At 39.7% G+C, this 22361-nt stretch overlaps 2 protein-coding genes across 5 annotated transcripts in view; one reads left to right on the top strand and one right to left on the bottom strand.

Annotated features, from left to right (window-relative positions):
- The window catches only part of LOC114799174 (fibronectin-like), a 46217-nt gene extending 37371 nt beyond the window's left edge, over positions 1–8846 (bottom strand). Inside the window, exons 1-2 of the mRNA XM_028995539.1 lie at positions 8780–8846; positions 6386–6521 (exon numbers count right to left, since the gene is read on the bottom strand). The gene's annotated coding sequence lies outside the window, so the exon portion shown is untranslated. The remainder of the gene's footprint in view (positions 1–6385; positions 6522–8779) is intronic.
- Positions 8847–9582: 736 nt separating this feature from the next.
- LOC114799141 (zinc finger protein 420-like) lies at positions 9583–21867 on the top strand. 4 transcript variants are annotated; one of them, XM_028995434.1, is made up of 3 exons: positions 9583–9758; positions 15435–15603; positions 17299–21867. In XM_028995434.1, the coding sequence occupies exons 1-3, from the start codon at positions 9708–9710 to the stop codon at positions 18696–18698; spliced, it is 1620 nt and encodes a 539-aa protein (XP_028851267.1). In that variant the 5' UTR covers positions 9583–9707; the 3' UTR covers positions 18699–21867. The 4 variants fall into 4 exon arrangements, with proteins under 4 accessions (XP_028851267.1, XP_028851280.1, XP_028851272.1 ...); XM_028995447.1 differs by lacking the exon at positions 9583–9758 and adding an exon at positions 10604–10869; XM_028995439.1 differs by lacking the exon at positions 9583–9758 and adding an exon at positions 10604–11131.
- The last annotated feature ends 494 nt before the right edge of the window (positions 21868–22361 follow it).

Genomic DNA, 22361 nt, shown 5'->3' with positions numbered 1-22361 from the left:
TTTAAAACGTTGAAAACCACTATTCTTTTCATATTCATGTTTTTTTTTTTTTTTTTCACTTTGGATTATGTAATGATAATATTGAAAAATATACCTACACACTTCTAACCACTTTTTGTAGTTGTTGTAGTTCACATCAGACATATATATATTTAGACATGATTTTTAATTTTATTATCAAGTAACTTCAAATAAATTTCTCATGTTAACAATTTCATATTTTCTAAAATCGTATCAAGGGGTGTGCTTTTTAGAGAGGGGGGTTGCGACTTTTAGGGCTATAATATCAAGAATTTAAAGTTTCAGTTATTTTTTTCTACAGTATATTTGTATTTTTTTAACCTTCTGATGCTGAAGGGCTTCACTGTTCGTAGATTTACTATTTGTATGATTGACACACACACACACACACACACGCACACACACACACACACAACAGACTTTTTCTTTTCCTTGCTAAAATAAAACTAATCGTCACGCTGTTTTATGAACAAGCCAGAGGTATTTCATTTATGGTTTTCAGATGATATGACACACAAAACGTTAATAAACTATCATTTTTATTTAGTTGAACCATACACAGACTTTTGTTTATCAAACTGAAATATTTATGAACATGAAAATTTTTTTTTCAAGATTCTTTTCAGAAAATAAAATCCTACATTTATTAACAATGTTAATTTCCTCTGAAACTATCCCAGCTTGTGACCGCTCCTCATTGGCAGTAACAAGGTCTTCACCACCCAGCAGATAACCAACTACTATTTAGTGCTCGCTTGAAACTGATGTTTGCAAAAATGACCATTGTTGGTGGTTTACGACCCCTCACATCAATGACACAGACCCACAGTTCACACACCCTTAGACTATCTTTTAAAACAGAAACCTTGTTTTTCACTCAAGGTTTTAACTCAACCATCAGTCATTTTCCAAAAGATACATCACATAATGGTATGTAGGAAGCATCACACCATTGACACAGGACATAACCTGTTCACACACACACACACACACACACACAAACAGACTTTTTCTTTTCCTTGCTAAAATAAAACTAATCATAATGCTGATTTATGAACAAGCCTGAGGTATTTCATCTATGGTTTTCAGATGATATGACACACAAAACGTTAATAAACTATCATTTTTCTTTAGTTGAACCATACACAGATTGATAATGAATAAACAGACAATGAATTACATAATGTTTTTAACACCTTCTGTTTTTCTACGAAAAGGTTTTAAGGTGCAGTAGGACTTTTGTTTATCAAACTGATATATACTAATCCATGAAAATTTGGTATTTTTTTTCAAGATTCTTTTCAGAAATAAAATCCTACATTTATTAACAATGTTAATTTCCTCTGAAACTATCCCAGCTTGTGACCGCTCCTCATTGGCAGTAACAAGGTCTTCACCACCCAGCAGATAACCAACTACTATTTAGTGCTCGCTTGAAACTGATGTTTGCACAAATGACCATTGTTGATGGTTTACGACCCCTCACATCAATGACACAGACCCACAGTTCACACACCCTTAGACTATCTTTTAAAACAGAAACCTTGTTTTTCACTCAAGGTTTTACTCAACCTATTGTTTCAGTGTTAAACACATACTAAACACAATACTAATTTTAATACAACGCAAACACTGTTCATATACTTACTGAATATGGTATCCCATCAGTCATTTACCAAAAGATACATCACATAATGGTATGTAGGAAGCATCACACCATTGACACAGGACATAACCTGTTCACACACACACACACACACCCACACAAACAGACTTTTCCATGCTAAAATAAAACTAATCATAATGCTGATTTATGAACAAACCTTTCTCCAAAGGTGTCTCATCTATGGTTTTCAGATGATATGCCACACAAAAACTAATTGTAACACTGTTTTATGAACAAACCGTTCTCCAAAGGTGTCTCATCTTTGGTTTTCAGAAGATATGCCGCACAAAAATGTTAACAAACTATAATTTCTATTTAATGAACCTCACACAGACTTCTGTTTATCAAACTGATATATTTATGAACAAACCTTCTTTTTAATCATGTTTTTCCACTATGGATTATGTAATGATAATATTGAAAAATATACCTACACACTTTCTAACCACTTTTTAATATAGTTCACATCAGACATATATATATTTTAGACTTGATTTTTAATATTATTATCAAGTAACTTCAAATAAATTTCTCATGTTAACATTTTCATATTTTCTGAAATCGTATCAAGGGGTGTGATTTTTAGGGAGGGGGCTTGCAACTTTAGGGATATAATATCAAAGAATTTAAAGTTTCATTTATTTGTATATTTTTTTCTACAGTATATTTGTATTTTTTTTATCCTTCTGATGATAAAGTGCTTCATTGTTCGTAGATTTTCTATCTGTATGATTGATTCTCGCTGGTCATATTATTAGGTAGACCTTGTTAGTACTCGGGTGAACCACCTTATGCCTTTAGAACCACCTTATTCTTCATGGCATAGCCTCAAAAAGGGGTGGAAATATTCCTCAGATATATTGGTCCATACAGACATGATAGCATCATGTAGCTGCGGCAGATTTGTCTGCTGGCTGTCTATGATATCCAAAGCCAATATCCGAAGGTGTTCTGTTTGGATTGAGACCTAGTGAATGTAGAGTATAGCGAACTCAAAGTCATGTTCAAGTAACTAGTCTGAGATGGTTAATGTTAAATTGTTTTGATAATTCTCCAATCTTCAGTTTTCTAGTTAATAAAGTAGAATAAAAAAAATATATAAAATCAAAAATTTAAATATACTTTTTGGCATTTACTGTCAATGTTACTCTTCCACAAATAACTTAAAAATACTAAAGATCCTTCAATACAAATCAGATATTTTAAACTTGATGTGACAATGACAAAATGCACTTTAAACCTTGCCACCACATATCTTTTTAAACACAACACAATATATGTTTTAATGCAACCCAGCAACATTACTTCATGGCCATTTACAAGAACCCTCTAAGGTGTCAGTGCTGAACTGTTTGGTTGAAAAACGTAAACCCCCCCAAAAATCCAATAATTGGCTAACAATTGGCATAAACATATGAGGTGCTGCTTTTCTAATGCTTGCAAAAAACAAACAAACAAAGTTTAAAAACAAAACAAACAAACAAACAAAAAAACAAACAAACACTAAGTTTACTAAATAATGAGGTTACAAGTCTTATCAGTGAACAATACCGAGATAATTATTATAAAAATTATTATAAAAATGCATGAATTAATTATTCCTCGCACTCATACTGTACTTGGAGAAAATGGAATGTTTTGTGGTAACGTTTGGCACTGTTACGCGCACTATTACGCACACTTGTGCTTGCTCTGGAACAGGCAGATGGTCGTCCAGGTGGCAGCGCAGATCAGACAGCCGTGTATACATTTATATTAACAAAGTAACTGTATTCTGATTATCACTCATTTAAACGGTACATGCATTCCGTCACTCCCCGACACTGTCCACATACATTGGTTGTTCTGACATTTTGAGTCTGCCCTTTATCCTGTGACATCAACAAGGCTTTTTGTCTACACAACTGTTGCTAACCGGATCTTTTCTCTTTTTCAGACCTGGTAAACCCTACATATGGTTGTGCATGACAGTAGATCACCAGTTTCTAAAAACTCCAACCGAGTCTTGTCCAAAACCACTTAAATATTCTTTTACCCCCATTCTAATGACTGGTTTGGACTTCAGAAAATTGTTTTCACCACGTCTAGATAAGAGCTGTTTGTGTTAACCTACATGTAAAAGGAAAGGCCAGGTTGTATTTAACAGCACTGTTTAACCCCACTTAAAACCAATTAGATGAGTACAAATTGTATTATGCTGAAGGTCACTCATTGTTGGCCTGTGGGGTTTGAACCTTAGTGTATCCTAGCTGTGAAGTAGGAATAAATTAAATGTTGAAAATAATATGTATTTTATTATTTCCAGTCAGACAACAAAACCGTGTAGTCTTCAGTATCACAGAAGAACATGAGCCTGTAAATGTAGAAGATCTGTAAATGTCATTTTGTCATTTTGTAATGGACATGAAGATCATTGCACACTTATACTGTGTATGCCTGTTCTTTGGAAAGGACAATTGATACATTATTGTAAGAATTTAGCTCAATTCTACCAATTATGAATATGATGATACCAAAAACACATAAAGTTAAAAAATAATACTAGTTTATGGATGTATGTTCCTGTGAAACTTTTGTTCTTTTATCTTCAGTTACACTCTTAGAAAGACTGTTAGAGGTATTAAAATTGACACAAACCGTATTATCTTCTGGGTCAACATTATTGTGTTCTTTTTTACACATCCACTGTGTCAACACTTTTGCTGCAGTGAAAGTGTTGTGGTGGAAATTCTGCCGTCTGGGGAGCTGCAATAAAGGAAGTCAACTGAATTGATTATCCAAGTTTATTTTACCGCGCACGGGGGGACCCACAAGAGAACATCCCCCCGCTTGATTACAGTTCACAAGCATTTATACATCTGGGGTGTACAAGGTCGAAAAGCAAGCTCGCACCACTTTGGACAGTGGCGCCCATCAACGTCACAGAACCTTTCTTTTATCAGTTTATGTCTAGTTTTTGCGTCAAACTTTTGCATCAACAAGGTCAGACCTAAGATACACAGTTGTCTTCTGACTGTTCCATGACCAAAGGTGAAACACGTGGAGAGTCTGGCCTACTAAATTTCGTGGAGTGTCTGGGCCTACTAAATTTTCCTTCCACAGTGTCAAGAAAGGTAACACAAAGACGTGTGAACATTAGGGGTGTTGAAATTAATCGTATAATCGATGCATCGCGATGCTGACGTGGAAGATATTGCATCGATGCAGTGCAGAGCATAATCGATTATCATAATGATGTTGCTTGGTAGTGAATGTGGCGGCCTGTTCTACAGAATACAGTGCCGTTCCGTGTCGGAGTTTTACGCTGCGTGGCGTGGCGACCATGATGTATTTTTGCGGGCGACCAATAGAATCCAAGCGGGGGTGTCTTCTTTCCGCCACTTCGAAACAGACACACGAAGCGGGAATGGAGGAAAAGCTGATCTTTCTCTGAGTGTTCACAACAATATCACGCATATTTTTCGTGCGGTGAGCATTCAGTTGAATTAAAAAAAATTAATTCTGTAACGAATACTATTTGGAACTAAGGTGTCAGAATAATTTGGACATTACACGTACCAAATATTACTGCTTTTATGTAATACAAAATGAAATAATACAAGGACCACAGGGACAAGGACCACAGAGCTTGGACCAGTCTGCTCGTTTCCTCTGCTTGGTGGAGATGTCGATCTGCATCAGGACCGGGGCAGACGATTAACTCCGCCCACAACATAGTGCCGTGTGCATTTAAAGGAGAACTACCAGTATATACAACTGTTACAAGGTGAGTGCGGACGTAACAAATTCTGCTCTGGAGCAAATCAGAGCGTCCACACAGGCGAACGAGACCTTAACATCATGTGACCATGTAGAAAATGTCTGGGATGCATCGCGATGCATCGATATCGAGGCACTGATAATCGCAATCGAATCGAATCGTGAGACCAGTGAAGGTTCACACCTCTAGTGAACATGTAGAATATTAACACTTTATTTACTGGTTACGCTTAACGTGTCAAAAAGTTCTGAAATCCTACATGGCATTGGTCAAAAGAATTCGGTTGCGAAATGTTTTCCAACATGGCACTTGTAGAACCACAAGAGTCATGATCACCTACCGTCATGGCAACTGAATTCTCCACACTGAAAAAAATTATAAATAAATGTCTCACACGTCTTAATGTGAAAAGAACAATTCAGCATGAATTTATCTGCTTAGCAAAGCCTATTAATTAGTAGTAGTAGTAATAATAATAATAATAATAGCCCTCCTTCGATTTTGCCTTTACCTGCTATTGGGGGGACGGTGTTTTTTTTTATATGTCAACAAGCTCAAGTTCATATTTTTATTTCTTAAGTGTTGAAATATTAAAATATTTTTTAAGACAAAGCTATTCCGTTTCGTATGACCATATATACACTAGAAGTAGAATTTACTGCTAAAATCCTAGGGCTCCAAACTTGTTAGGGCCGGCCCTGGTGTCACATATAGAAGAACTCTCCCCACTGAGCTCTCCAAACAGCCAGGTGCTTATAAAGGTCCTTACATTTGAATATATTGCATAAAACGTACTTTGCGCTGTTTTTTATTTGGCAAGGGATCCGTCACACACATTTACTATCGAATGAGATTTAAAATCCTACAGATTTTGCTGTTATTTCTTTTAACATGTATACACAGGTGAGAGTTTATATCGTAAAAAGTATTAAACTTACCTGTCAGATTCATGATCTTAAATAAATACACAGAATAATGCACAGAAAATGGCGATGACTTTATGAAACTTTCGGTTTTAGCTCTGCGCTGTGAGGAAGAGGAAGTTGAAATTTCACCATGCAGTTGCAGCGTTTGCTAAATAGCAAAATAAAAAAGACACAAAGCAGCGATTATATCATCAATCAATATCCAGTTTAATGTAGGTGTATATAAACCAGGTTACTGTAAGTACTGTTTATTAATATCATGTGACTGAAAATAGTGCCAGTCTAAGAATATCTGTAGACCAGAGGTTTTACTTATTTTTAAAGTTCAGTGATAAATTTCAGCAGATAAATTTGAGGTCCTACAGTGCCAAACATCACAGGAAAATTGCCAGTGTTAAACTAACGCTGCACAGTGTTTGTATAATCCACACCAAAGTCACTGTTAATATTGACACTTTACAGTCTCAATATGAACCCAAGAATCCCAAGGAGGAGCAAGAGTCACCCCTGATTTACCCACCGTCATGAATAAAGACTCGGACCAATATGGACCTCACTGGCTTTTATATTTCAATATTAAAGATGTATCTTGGTTGTTCTGTTCTGCTTGTACAACTAAAGGAGCTGAACTGATTCTTGGTGACGTTCCTGTGGTTTCGGCTAGGCTCTGTTGCACAATGGATAACGCATTGGACTTCTAGACATTCAAAGACATTAAAATGTTGAGTCCCACCAGAGTCACTTTAGGGGCTGTGGTGGCCTAGTGGTTAAGGAAGCGGCCCTGTAATCAGAGAGAGGAGAATTGAAGGACCAGCACCATGTTTACTACTGAGGAGTATAACTCCCCTGTTATTCCTCAGCCACACAGTGCAGTATGCATTCTGATTTGTGTCCATACATTTGCTGCTGTAATCTCCCCTTTCCTGTTAATCATCTCTCTGGCCACTCCTAAATCCCATCCAGTCTGCCCCTGACTTCCACCTCATAGTAAAATCTCCCTGAGGAGGAACCCTCCTTTCCCAGGACACAGACACACACATCAAACTTTGATGGATTATTAGGTACATTCTGTCCTTTGTCTGAATGGACCACTTGTTTCCCATCAGAAGGCAGGATGACGTCAGAATGTTCTGAATCAGGATCCAGAGTCACGTCCACGTTCTCTCAATGAAGACAATTCGGATTAAAGTGAGAATTGAGTTATAATTTCATTATTCATTTATGACTGACAGCTCTGATGACCAGATCTGGAATTTCTCCCCTTTGTGTCCTCATAAGTACCTTTATTGTATTTGACTGTTTATCGTGGCTGCTGTTCCTTCTCAAAGAATATAGAAAAATTCTGTTTGTAGAAGTTACAGCTGCGGTGTCCATACTATACAGTGTAAACAGAGATTTATAAGATATCCCAGTTTCACTGTGTACTTTCTCAAAAATAGCAGCATATGTTGTGGGGTGAAAAACAACAGCGTTCTGTCCACATTCCCCAGTCAGGCTAGTATCTAATGAATGTGTCAAATATTCATTCATACAATAAGTAAATGTATTTTATGTTTATGTTTAATAATTTGGTGTAATACAAATTAAAAGTGGTTCATTGCTGCCAGGTAACATGGAATACTGACGCTTTGTAGGGAATGAAAATGAATCATTACAGTAATTCGAGTTGCACGTCACTACTCATAGATATAAAACATCATATAGATATGATGTTGCATTCTCAACCAATCATTTGTACAAATAATAATAAAAAGTGAGTGAGTACATTTCAGCAGTGGCGGGTGGACCTGTCATCAAAGCGTAGGTGTCACATGATGTCTTGGAAGCGGTTTCACGACATAGTTCCAGGGCCATGAACCAATGAGCATGCTCCGTTTGCTGTGCATGTTGGATAGTCCATTCTTGAATGCTACGAAGCATGTCAAGAGTGATGAAACACAGGAAGCTCTGAAGGCGACTTGAGATACTTCTTCTGGCCTTAGCCGTTGGCTCTCTATCTGCGGCGTACGCTTCTATTGGGGTGAAAGGGAGCAACTTTTAGCAGGCGATTTTTGGCCCAACCTCCTGTGGAGAGGCCATCAGCTCCATTGTCCTCCTGCTTTTGTTGTGCAAAAACACTAGTTACCTGTGAACCCTGGCACACAATTCACTTCTTGTTTTATAATTCAGTGAGGATTCTGTACATGTATGAGCATGTTTATCAACCATGGACCATGACTTCACTCAGGTTATGACAGAAAAATGTCTTGCACTTCAGATGGCAGTGAATGTCTGCTAAGGTGCACAAACAAAAAAGTGGAAAATATAAAAAAGGCAGAGTAGATATTTCCACTTACTTGTGGTATTTTCCACTTACTTGTTTGAAATGAAATAATGAAATGAAAATAATATGAAATAAAAATTAACCTGAAGACTGATCAGACGGCTCTGAGTCCGAATCCGGCTGAAGTTCTATGTCTTCTCCATCCGAGTCACATGGGTGTGTTATTTTATTTATTAAAAATAGTCTGAAAATAGAATGAAAAATTGCTAATAGAATGAAAATGAAAAAATAGAATCCTCACACATCAGTCTCCAATGAATATTGTATGATCTCTACAATGGTTACTGGGTCTGCAAATACAGACTTTGAAACAGACAGACAGACTGCGTGGGATGGTAACCACTGATATCATGAATTGGAACTGAGGGACTGAGATTTTTTTTTTAACCTTATTAATTTATTTGTTTATTATTATTTTATATTTTATTTTTTGCTATTTTACATGAGCAGGCAGAGGAGACAGCACACAAAAACAAAATTCACTTTTTGTTTTATAATTCAGTGATGATTCTGTACATGTTTATCAACCATTGACATTTGTGAACAGACATACATTGGAGTAGACTGTGTTCAAAAACACCAAACACTCCATTTTCAAACACTTCTTGGGGGGAAGGGGAGTGACACATTCCAATCGGTCACTCATTTACAAATAAATGGGAGCCATTTGTCGGTGATTGAGTTGTTAGTTCCCAACCAAGGGGCCATTTGGCCTACCTCTGCTAGAGCTGAGGGGTCAGAAAAACCTGGGACTTCTAGTGTTAAAAGGAACGCCGCCCCTCCCAAGATGGCGGCTCTGTAGACGCATTCGCTCCCACGGACGGTTGTATCCACCGCGACATCTAGCGTTTCAATCTGGTCACGTGACCGTCGGCACAGGAAGCACGGCTCTACTTCCGGCTTCGTGACGGTACTCTCGGTGTTCTCTGGTTCATGAACAGCCCTTTTTCTGTTCGTGCTGCTCTTCCTGGTGTTTAAAGTTCTTTCAGCTAATGGTGAACAGAACCAGAGATGGATAAACCCCGAACTGGAGCGCGTTCTTCAGAAAGTGAACAACCTCTCGTAAGTCCGTGTTCTGAAGCTTATTTCTTCTCTCGTTTTTAGGAGTTTCATGCGACACAATATAACCTTTTAACGAAAAAGTAAACAATGTAAACGTAATTTGTTGAAAAGGACACTGACCCATGTCTTGGCTGATCATCAGTGTTGGGAAGGTTACTTTTAAAACAGATTACAGAATACCCAAAATGTACTTTGTAACGTATTCTGTTACTCAATGTGAGTAACGTATTGTGAATACTTTGGATTACTTAATATATTGTCATGCTTTTTTACAAGCACATGAATGTAGCAATCCCAGATAATAAAAAATCCATTTTTTTCCTTAACCATTTATTTATTTATAAAGCTGAATAGTGGAAGAGTAATAGACAAACATAAAATATGCCATTGAAAAGTATTTACTGTTATGGTCACCAACATATATCTATCACTTAGTTAAAATAAAAAGTAGCCTTGCACAAGGAAATTTTTAATGACCCTCTACCTGATTAGGACAAAAAAGGTAAAAAAAAAATCATCCTTTCATCCAGATGTTTCTTTAGGTTGGATGTGGAGTCTTTTGACGCTGAGAACAGCTTGGTTGCTGGCAAACAGATTTTGCATTGCATGACCAGATTCGCCCATCCCTTTCTTCTTTAAATGCGACCTGGTGTTGTAATTTCCAAGTAAGAAATGCATTCCTGCCCGGCCACTGCTGGCTCTGTTGTGCTGGCTCCGGGTTCACCAACGTTAACAGGACACTTACATTAGAGCCGCTTATTGCGTGTTTTGTTTGGGTTTCCGGTGTTCTGACTATTTATGCTGCTTTGTCGGTGCTACCGTATAGGGTTCCATTTAAATTTGTGCATTTCCGATAACGGTACAAGACCAAGATGGCGGCGCGTACACATCGCGAGGCTCAGCGTCTCTCCAGTTTCTGCAGTTTTGCGGTATTTTTCTTGCTCATTTCGGGGCTGTTCGTGCAGAACAGTAGTGGCTCAACATCGTACACCCGACAAGACCTTTTGGATATTGGTTCTCGTAATTTTAACAGTTTTATCAGCAATCAGTTTTATCACCCTACCCGACCGGGCAGAAGTCCTCGAAGACGCCGTCGAGACCGTAAACAAAGGTGGGGGAAGCGCGGAGGGCTAAGAGCTAAGCTAAAGCTAACACCACACCGGCTCTCTTTGCCCAGCATTCTTCTCGCCAATGTACGGTCACTGGTCACAAAATGGATGCGATTCGAATCCGAATCAACCACAGTAAGAAACTCTGGAACTGCAATGTCATGATTTTCACTGAAACATGGCTAAACAACGGAATACCGGACAATGCTATTGCTCTAGCTGAGCACCACATTCTCCGGGCAGACAGAACGGCGGATGACTCCGGTAAGACCAGAGGTGGGGGATTGTGCATCTATGTTAACAAAGCTTGGTGCACGAACTCTACTATCATTGGGAGACACTGCTCAGCTAACCTAGAGTTTCTCATGGTTAGGGTGCAGACCGTTTTATCTGCCGCAGGAGTTCACATCCACCATTATAACTGCCGCTTACATTCCTCCTGATGCTGATGCCAAGCTTGCTATGAACGAACTTCATGCGGCCATCAGTAAACAACAGACTGATCACCCAGAGGCTGCATACATTGTGGCGGGGGATTTTATTCATTCCAATTTGAAGACTGTATTTCCTAAATTTCATAAAAACATTCTCTGTCACACCAGAGGAAACAAAACTCTGGATCAAGTTTATACAAACATGGCTGAAGCCTATACTGTGACCCCCCCTCCCCCACTTCGGACAATCAGATCACCTTTCTTTGTTTCTCACCCCCAAGTACTCCCCCCTCATCAACCGTGTGAAGCCATCAGTGAGGACCATCAAGGTGTGGCCAGCGGGGGCTGACATCACACTCCAGGACAGGTTCCAACACTCAGACTGGAGTATGTTTGCTTCACAGGCCACCTTTGGCTCTCACACGGACATCGATATCTACACCTCCTCTGTTCTGAACTACATTAACACCACCATAGACACGGTTACTACTCAGAAACAGATCACCACATACCCTAATCAGAAGCCTTGGATGAACAAGGAGGTGCGTCTCCTGCTGAAGGCACGCAACAATGCCTTCAGATCGGGTGATGCACAGGCCTACAGCATTTCCAGGGCAAATCTGAAGAGGGGCATCAAAAAGGCCAAGCACTGCTACTAACTAAAGCTAGAGGAGTACTTCTCCAATGCTGATCCTCGACACTTGTGCCAGGGCATTCAGGCCATTACAGACTATAAACCCAGCAACTCAGCCCCCACAACCACAAATATCCTCTTTCTGAATGAGCTTAATGACTAAAGCAACCTGCTGTCAAGATCCCCTCATCTACCGACCACTCGCCCATCATACTCACCTCCTCAGATGTTTGCACTGAACTGAGCTGGATCAACGTGCGCAGGGCTGCCGGACCAGACGGCATCCCGGGGCGCATACTTAGAGCATGTGCAGAGCAGCTCGCTGGTGTATTCACGGACATTTTTAACATGTCTCTCGCCCAAGCAGCTGTTCAAACATGCCTCAAATCTACCTCCATTGTACCAGTGCCGAAACATTCTAGCCCAACATGCCTGAATGACTACCGCCCTGTAGCACTCACACCCATAATCATGAAGTGCTTCGAGCGGTTAGTCCTGGCACATCTGAGGGACTTTCTCCCACCAACTCTGGACCCACACCAGTTTGTGTACCGTAGCAATAGGAGCACAGAGGATGCAGTCTCCATAGCGCTGCACTCTGTACTCACACACCTGGACAAGCAAAACACATATGTACGGATTAGAGGTGGGAATCACCAGAGACCCCACGATACGATATTATCACGATATTTAACTCACGATACAATATTATTGCGATTTTAAACATTCTGCGATATGCTAAGTATTGCGATACGATATATTGTGATAATCACGTTTTTTTCCAACTGCAAATTATGTCCATAAAGGTAAACTTTGTCAAAATACATTTAATCTTACAAAATAGTCTTTAGTCATTCACTTTCATCATTTTACTTTGAACAGTATAAATTGCAAAAAGTTATGCAGCAACTTCAGCAGCTTAATAATTTTAAAGTAAATCTCTGTTAAATGAAAATAAACTAAAAATGTAGATTTGCATTAACTAAATAAAAATGTTAAACGACAATAAAATTAAACCTGTTCTCTTAAATTAAGATAAGCAAAATGACCTGTTTGTTGATACCTGGGTTCCAGCGTTTTAAGCATGTAAGAGAAGCCTTCGTTTTCCACAACGTTGTATGGACGCAGGTCTTTGCAAATGAAGTACGTTATGGAGTGTGTTATTCTCTTAGCTCGCTCTGAATTGGGAGGTAGTTTTGTTAAGCTAAGTGTGTCCAGCGTTGGTTGATTTTTCAGTGGAGCTGGTTTAGCTTTGCCGTCCTCAGCTAACAATATCTCAGGATGGTGGCGGGTGAGATGAGCCCTCATGTTCGTAGTATTTCCAGAATACTTTACTTTCATACGACACTCCTTGCAAATCGTGTGTGTCATATCCATCTTTTTTGTCCCATCCTTGTCAAAAAATCCAAAATACATCCAGACGTTTGACTTAAACACGGACGGCGCTTTCCTAATCTCTTTCTCTGCCTCCATTTTTGTTTTACCGAATTCATCCCACACGCTGACTCTCACCTTTGCTGACCTCACTAAAGAAAACGCCCAACAGCACCACCCGGTGGAGTAAAAAATTTATTGCTTTAATCATTGTACTAACAGTTTGATTTGTTTATTTGATTTGTTTATTTTGTGTACAAAATATCGATATTTGGTGTCCCTGTATCGATACAATATCACCATGCAAAATATCGCGATACTATGCTGTATCGATTTTTTCCCCCACCCCTAGTACGGATGCTGTTTGTTGATTTCAGCTCAGCATTTAACACTGTCATCCCCTCTAAGTTAATCTCTAAACTTAGAGCCCTGGACATCAACACCTCACTTTGCAACTGGATTATGGACTTTATGACCAGCAGACCACAGCATGTAAGGTCAGGCCACATCCGCTCCACTACTGTCACGCTCAACACTGGTGTACCACAGGGCTGTGTGCTGAGCCCCTTCCTCTACTCCCTCTTCACCCATGACTGCCGACCTATGCATGGATCAAACTCCGTTATTAAGTTTGTAGATGACACCACGGTGATAGGTCTCAACAACAACGATGAGACTGCCTACAGGGAGGAGGTCCAGCATCTGGCCACTTGGTGCACAGAAAATAACCTTCTCCTAAACACCACCAAGACCAAGGAGCTCATTGTGGACTTCAGGAGGGAGAGAAGAGGCTCGCATGATCCCATCCACATCAATGGGATGACTGTGGAGCCTGTTACATCCTTCAAGTTCCTGGGGACTCACATCTCAGAGGACCTGTCCTGGAGCAATAACACCTCCAGCCTGGTCAAGAAGGCTCACCAGCGCCTCTTCTTCTTGAGAACATTAAAAAAGAACAAGCTACCCACTACCATCCTGTTGAACTTTTACCACTCTACAATAGAGAGCATCCTTACCAGCTGTCTCACAGTGTGGTATGGAAGCAGATGTTTCAGGCTACCATGGACAAGAACCAGCAGACTTAGGAACAGCTTTTTTCCCAGAGCTGTTTCCTTGCTGAACTCCTCTGCCCCCCCCCATACACTCCTGATAATCACTGCACTGTACTACTCCTGCACATATCACTTTATGTATAGCACATATCACTTTATGTATATATATATACTTGTACATGTGTAATGACAATAAAGTTGAATCTAATCTAATCTAAAATCACTTTAAATGGCACCAATACTCAGTCCATATGCCCTGTAAGAATATAAAGATCATGGTGTAATAGTGAATTAAATCATATTTATTTACAATTTCAGGGGTAGCATGGATTTATGGGCGCTGAAACAGAGCGCAAACTTGAGGCACTGCACACATAAGGAAGTAGCCCCGTAATCAGAAGGTTGCCGGTTCGAATCCCGATCTGCCAAGGTGCCACTGAGAAAAACACCATCCCCACACATCCCCGGGCGCCAGTCATGACTGATTGGTTAAATGCAGAGGACAAATTTCACTGTGTGCACCGTGTGCTGTGCTGCTGTGCATCACATGTGACAATCACTTCACTTTTATGCGCAGATCCGCTACGTAGCACAACTCGTAGCATTTTCGACAGAACGCCTGTGTTATCCGTGGTCTGCACAGCATAGAATTACCAAAATTAGAGAGGGGATAGCCTAATATATGAAACAGGAAAAACCCGCCGTGTAATCCATTTATTTCAACTGTATTCCGATTATCACTCATTTAAACGGTAACTGTAACGAAATACAGTTACTCATATTTTGTATACTAAATATGTAACGCAGTTACGTGTATTGCGTTACTCCCCAACACTGCTGATCATCAATACTCTTTCCTTTGCTTTTATTCCCTCGAAATGCATGTTCAGGATACAAATAAGCTCAGTCTTCAGTTTTTTCTGATTTCTTCAACCATTGTGTGTGTCGTCGCTTTAAAATAGGTGTAAATAATCTACCTTTCATTTTAGTGCTTTCAGTATGTTAATACAACTTCCAGCTGCCCAAATTGTGGCTGTTGGTGAATAAGCCAAACTCTTTCCACTGTGTCCCAGGCTCCCATTATGGATCCCAGTCTGTCTCTGTCATCAACTGAGGCCAGGACCGTAGCCCAGAACAACACTGTTCCACTGAAGATGCTATCCGTTGTTCTTACACGACTGGACCACCATAAAACTCTGGAACCAACAGGAAGTGACGAGAAGAACGTCTCCATCTCTTCTGGTGAGTGAAGTAAAATTAGCCCTTATTACACCTCGCACTGCACCTCGTATTCTCCGAGCCTCCAGTACTGCTCGCCTGGTCCCTCCATCTCTGAAGGTAAAAGGAAGACGCTCATCTAGACTCTTCTCCGTCTTGGCCCCTCATGGTGGAATGAACTTCCCCTCAAGGTCAGAACAGCTCAGTCACTGAGCACCTTCAAATGACAGCTCAAGACCTTCCTCTTTAAAGAATATTTATTTAGATACACTTTTGTTTGTAACCGGCTTAGAGAGACTCAATATAAGATTTTACACAGGTTACATATAACGCCAGTATTAATGAATAAGATTGATTCCTCTGTGCAGGCTCTCTGTGTTAAATGCCACACAGAGCTGGGGACATACTTTCACTGTTTCTGGGGGTGTAGGCTCATCTCAAGATTTTGGAATTTTGTTGCTCATGAAATCAGTACCATCCTTAAGATAAAACTGAAAGCGGATCCTGGCCTTTTTCTTTTGGGGCTCCCGTCTAAAAGACAAGCAACTTCACTGAAACTTGATGCCAAAAGTTATAGATTATTAGACAAATTACTACTTGTGGCAAGAAAGTGTATTCTTATTAGATGGATAAAAAATACTCCCCCCTCTGTCACACAATGGTATAGAGAGATTTTTGCAGTCCTGCCTCATGAGAGGCTGGCGGCTGTGCTTAGGGATAATATAAATAGCTTTCAGAATATATGGTCTCCCTTTTTAGATCACTTATCTCCAAATGTGAGAGAAATGGTTTTGTGTGTCAATTAGGGTTTTGCGATGGTTATATTTTTATATCTATTTTTTTATAAAGAATGGACTTGGTTCTGTTGGGTTTTTTCGTGTGTATATATGTGTGTTATAAATGACATGTTTCTACTATGGTATTATTTAAATTCTTTTTTGTGTATTCTTTTTGTTTATAGACTTGTTTTTATTGCTTAAGTTGTTTCTGTATTTTTGAAGTGAAATTCAAGTCACAATACCTTAAAGTGATTGTACATCTATCTGTAAATACTGAATAAACATGTCAAGGAAAAAAAAATAAATAAAAATAAATAAAGAATATTTAGATGAACTTGTAACTTTCTTATTGTCAAACTTGTGTACAGAATCTACAACAGAGTGAATAAAAAGATTCTATTCATAGTTGGGGGTCCTAGTGAACCGGAATTGATCTCTTCATCGATGGTAACTTGAAAGCACGTTGTAAGTCGCTCTGGATAAGGGCGTCTGCCAAATGCCGTAAATGTAAGCATAGTGACATGGTGTGGGCCTGTGTCCATAGCTACCATTATTGGACAATCAATTGTCCCCCAAAATAATCATTAGATTATAATTTTGTGCATTTCAAGACCATTATTATATTACACAGAAATAATGTTAATTAAATAGCATAATAGTGAAATTACACTCTTTCAAGTTGAGTATTTTTTTCTTAGAATATTCAAATATTGGTTAATATTAAATGTAATTATACTCAAATTCAATGTACTCAAACTAGCACAATATGATGTAGAGCAGGATTTAAAAACATATTACAAAACACATTAAATAACATTTAAATATTATATTCTTGCTCAATGAGGTACCCAAAGCAGTTTGATAAGAAAACATACTAAAAGATGGAGTCTTCATGCACTTTTTTTGGTCATTTACTTCTCTTTTTTTACCTTTACTACAGCTGGAACCAATGTCATCAAGCGAAGACCAAAGAACACAACTGCAGTGATGTTTCAATGCAAAGATTTTACCAAGACTTTCAGACAAATAGGAAAACTTCACTCACACCAGAGGATACATACTGGAAAGAAGCCCTACCAGTGTGTGGAGTGTGGGAAGAGCTTTACACGTGCAACAAGTTTTACAATTCACCAGAGGAAACATACTGGAGAGAATCCCTACCAGTGTGTGGAGTGTGGGAAGAGCTTTTCACAACTGTCAAGCCTTAAAAGACACCAGAGGATACATACTGGTGAGAAGCCCTACCAGTGTGTAGAGTGTGGGAAGAGCTTTTCACGAGCATCACACCTTAACTTACACCAGAGGATACATTCTGGAGAAAAGCCCTACCAGTGTGTAGAGTGTGGGAAGAGCTTTTCACAAGCATCACACCTTAACTTACACCAGAGGATACATTCTGGAGAAAAGCCCTACCAGTGTGTAGAGTGTGGGAAGAGCTTTACACGTGCAACAAGTCTTACAATTCACCAGAGGAAACATACTGGTGAGAAGCCCTACCAGTGTGTAGAGTGTGGGAAGAGCTTTACACGTGCAACAAGTCTTACAATTCACCAGAGGAAACATACTGGTGAGAAGCCCTACCAGTGTGTAGAGTGTGGGAAGAGCTTTTCACGGGCATTACACCTTAACTTACACCAGAGGATACATTCTGGAGAAAAGCCCTACCAGTGTGTAGAGTGTGGGAAGAGCTTTACACGTGCAACAAATCTTACAATTCACCAGAGGATTCACACTGGTGAGAAGCCCTACCAGTGTGTAGAGTGTGGGAAGAGCTTTTCACAATTGTCAAGCCTTAAAACACACCAGAGGATTCACACTGGTGAGATGCCCTACGAGTGTGTAGAGTGTAGGAAGAGCTTTTCACATGCAACAAATTTAAAATTACACCAGAGGAAACATACTGGTGAGAAGCCCTACCAGTGTGTAGAGTGTAGGAAGAGCTTTTCACGTGCAACAAGTTTTAAATTACACCAGAGGATACATACTGGTGAAAAGCCCTACCAATGTGCAGAGTGTGGGAAGAGCTTTTCACAAGCACCACACCTTAAATTACACCAGAGGATACATTCTGGAGAAAAGCCCTACCAGTGTGTAGAGTGTAGGAAGAGCTTTTCACGTGCAACAAGTTTTAAATTACACCAGAGGATACATACTGGTGAAAAGCCCTACCAATGTGCAGAGTGTGGGAAGAGCTTTTCACAAGCACCACACCTTAAATTACACCAGAGGATACATTCTGGAGAAAAGCCCTACCAGTGTGTAGAGTGTGGGAAGAGCTTTTCACAAGCACCACACCTTAAATTACACCAGAGGATACATTTTGGAGAGAATCCCTACTAGTACTTTGTGGTATAAACAACATGCAATATAAATTTGGTCAACGGCAGAGATTTTGATCATAGCGGCCTACCGCGACAGTGAGACTGTCGTGGAAAGTTCCCAGACAGAATTCTAGGCACTGTCGTGGAAGTTGTTTCCATCACCGAGCGTCATGAGAAACAGTTAAATGAATTTAGTCAGGCTTTATTTCCATGCGCGCATGGGAAGACTCGCTAACCAAATCCCCAAAGGTCTGAACACAGTGACGTGTATATATATATGGTCAAGCGATTTCGAAACCAAAACACTGGTGTTTTTCTGTGCTTGTCTGTACCAGGCGCCGACATTATCTCACACACTCCTTCAGAAATAAAACTGTCACCGATAAGAATTTACGACTGTTTGGCAGGCTTAGGATGAGAAACATATAAAAGAAACACTTTGCTTTAACATTTCCCTCACACTTCTCCCCTTTTGTTCATCAATGATCACAAAATATGCAGAAAAAAACTAAATGAGGTAAATGTAAAGTGATGAGTAAATAATAAAACAAAGAACATACCAAAAAAACAACAGCAAAATATTGAAATAACACAAAATAACTAAAAACATCAAAATATACTACTTCCGCAAGGGTTTACGGTAACATATCACAGGCAGTTGTATGAAAAACAGAGTAACAAGGCACAGAAATTATAAATCTGTGTGGGACTCAGTGTTGACTTATCGAAGTGCATGGGGAGTGGTGTAATGAGACCAATAAGGAAAAAACAGCACACTGATCCTCTCAGGGACCAGCCATATTTGCGCGAGGGTTGCCAGGGGCAAGGTTGATCCATGATGAGCTGGGTTGGTAGCTTGGCACGCTACGCGTTGCAGTAAGGACACAGATCTTACTCGGGTGCATTGTCTACTCATGTTGGAGGGCCTTCTGGTGGCGCCGGTACCCTCTCAGAGTGGGACGCGTAGATCCACTTTTGTCTCTGGAAGCCTTTTTTTTTTTTTTTTTTTTAATGAAGTCTCCTGGCTTGAAGCAATGGAGTTGGATTTTGGCTGGTCGTGGTAGGGCAGCAACAACCTGGGAATGGATATCTGACAAACGTTTGTTGAGAGACATGCAATAAGTTAACATGTCTTTCTCACTCAGAGCAGTGTTCAATGGAGGGATCCTCCTGATCCAGAAGAAGTAGTAATAAAGGTCAAATTAAACATGGAGAGAGACTGAATGCTCTTCTCAAAGGAAATCTGCAGCAAAATGTGTAGAATGCACGTTAGTGTAATTTATGTCAATGTATGTTGGTTTCCAGCATGTGTCAGTGTAGATGTACATAACCTTATGTGGAACTTTCTCCAAAGCCTCAGCCATGCCTTTGTCTGGAACTCCACCTTGCGTCACCCATCAATCCAATTGGAAATGCCCGTGGTGGACTTGTCCTCTTCTCTGTCCGTTTTCCACCATAGGCGATCCCGCGTCCCTTTCCTCTGCTTTTGTTGGGCATTCTCTCCCCCAATGTCCTCTTCGTGCAAATCATTTACGGCCCTAGACAAGGCTGCTCCCCCTCGTTCTGCTTTAGGGAGATGCTTAAAAGAGTTCAAGAGGTTATCAGTTGACCAAGGCCTATAAACATAAACACGGCCCCCGGATCATGGGAAGTGTGGTCACTGCGGGGTCATGGCGGTTGTAAACAGTGTCTGAACGCATCTTGGAGGAAGAAAATTGATTCATCACATTCTACCAACTCAGAGAGTCCACTACTTGAGCTGGGGCCAACAGTTGTTCTGGCGTTGGATGGCTCTTGTAGAGTTGGAACAGGGACTTCTTCTGACAGAAATAGTACTGCAGCAGTAATCGGCTGTAGATCTGCATCTTCTTGGTCTGGTAGGGGCTGTACGTTAATGCGGGGCGGAGGGGTGGAGTCTAGACTCAGACATACTGAAGATCCCCTAGAATTTTCATCGAAAACAAAGACACAACAGCAGGGGCGGAAACGGAATCTGGTTTCACAGCTTCAGTTTTTTCCCCTTTTTTTTTCATTTTTTTTTTTTTAGCTGAGCTTGACTAAGACACCCACCCGCAGGATAACCACAATGTTCATACCAGTCATTCAAATATTACACATTCATCACGTTCAAAGTCTCCATTTTCAAATCAAAACCAGAAATAAAAACCCACACACCTATATGCAAAGCGACATACAAAAGTACAAAATTCATAAAAAAAATGCACAGTTTAGGTGTAATATATGCTTATATAAACTTCCCCAGCTTTTTAAAACGCTCAAAAAAAAACTAACAAAATGTAAATGAAAAATATTTTTGTCCAGACAGTAAAACTATTGCTAAGAGTCTAATCCTAACACAAAACAAGACGAGAACGAAAGAGAGAGAGAAAGGAGGGGCCCCTGCACACACACACCCCAAAGAGCGAGAGAGAGGGTCTGTGCTCATACACAGACAGGAATTACCATGGTTCTCATTCTTTATTTTTATCATTGATAATTATTCTGGTCTTGTCACTCAGGCTCACAGGAGAATAAGATGTAGTGTTTTTTTTTTTTTTCTTGGTCTTGCTTTACTTGGTCTTGCCTGGGACTCACAGTAATCGCCGATCTTGTCTTTATTTTAAAAGACTCACAACCTTAAGACTGGTCTTGCCAATATAAAAAAAGGCTCACAGTAATCGCTGATCTTGTCTTTATGTGAAAAGTCTCACAACCTTATTTCACGCTACATTATGTCACAGTTTAGCACCAGAGTATTCTGTTCACACAAATGGGAAAATTACACTCCTTTCACCTGACTGAATTCACAGAATCAAGCAAATATGATTTAATTAAAATTTTAAGAAATTAGGTCTTTTCTAATTAGTAATAGAATTATTTTAGCTCACCGTGTCCTCAGATGAAGAAGTAGATTTCGGTGCAGCCAGCCAAGAACTCAGACCAGAGTCTCCGTCACTCTGAACCCTAAGCAAGGATTGGAGATGGATCTTTTTTAAATCCAGGTGATCAGTCCCTCTGATCAGGTCTTGGCAGGCATGACCGATCCCACTTCTGACACCAAAAAATATATATCGCATACAGAGGAAAGAAATTTTTGCTGAATTTTTTTGTAAGCTGTTGGTCTGACTTATCTGTATGAATTCTGCATTTGTCTTGTTACAATAAATTCATTCTTTGTTAAACCCTTACAATTGTGGAAAAAAAGAGTGTTTATATAACTTCTAAACAGATCCACTCTGATTGATCAGTGGACTTGGAAGGCACACCATAGACCTTTACTCAGTGGACCAGGCAAAAAGGGAGACGTACCATCGATGAGCTGAGCCTGGATGGGGAACTGTGAATGCCGTTTGAATTTATCGTTCATGGTTTATGCACGAACGTATGAGATGCCATCCTTATTGGTTCGTAACATTTTTCACAATTCCTGCAGATTTTGAGAGAGGCTGTGGAGTACTGGATGACCTATCCATAATAACTCCTAGTACAAGGTTTAAATTGCCTTCTGCTAGAAGAAATCCTGTGTCTAGTTCAGGTAAAGTCAAAAACACTTTCAGAAAGAAATTGCCGTTAAGGGCATAAATGTTTACTAGAAAAGAGATTTCCAGTGACAATAACATATTGTCCCTATTGTATATTATTCGAATCAGTAATTATGTCTATGGGATGAAAAGAGATGCGC

The sequence above is a fragment of the Denticeps clupeoides genome, chromosome 1 (assembly GCF_900700375.1).
Source record: "Denticeps clupeoides chromosome 1, fDenClu1.1, whole genome shotgun sequence".
NCBI lineage: Eukaryota > Metazoa > Chordata > Actinopteri > Clupeiformes > Denticipitidae > Denticeps > Denticeps clupeoides.
This window is presented reverse-complemented; position numbering and strand designations above follow the sequence as displayed.

What these genes read in the sequence shown, in the direction of transcription:
- LOC114799141 (XM_028995427.1), top strand. Translation starts at nt 10,631, where the DNA reads ATGGCGGCGCGTACACATCGCGAGGCTCAGCGTCTCTCCAGTTTCTGC. An exon ending in CCAGTTTCTGCAGTTTTGCG is followed by an intron (nt 10,688 to 15,434) that starts GTATTTTTCTTG and finishes ACTGTGTCCCAG; the next exon opens with GCTCCCATTATGGATCCCAG. An exon ending in GAACGTCTCCATCTCTTCTG is followed by an intron (nt 15,604 to 17,298) that starts GTGAGTGAAGTA and finishes CCTTTACTACAG; the next exon opens with CTGGAACCAATGTCATCAAG.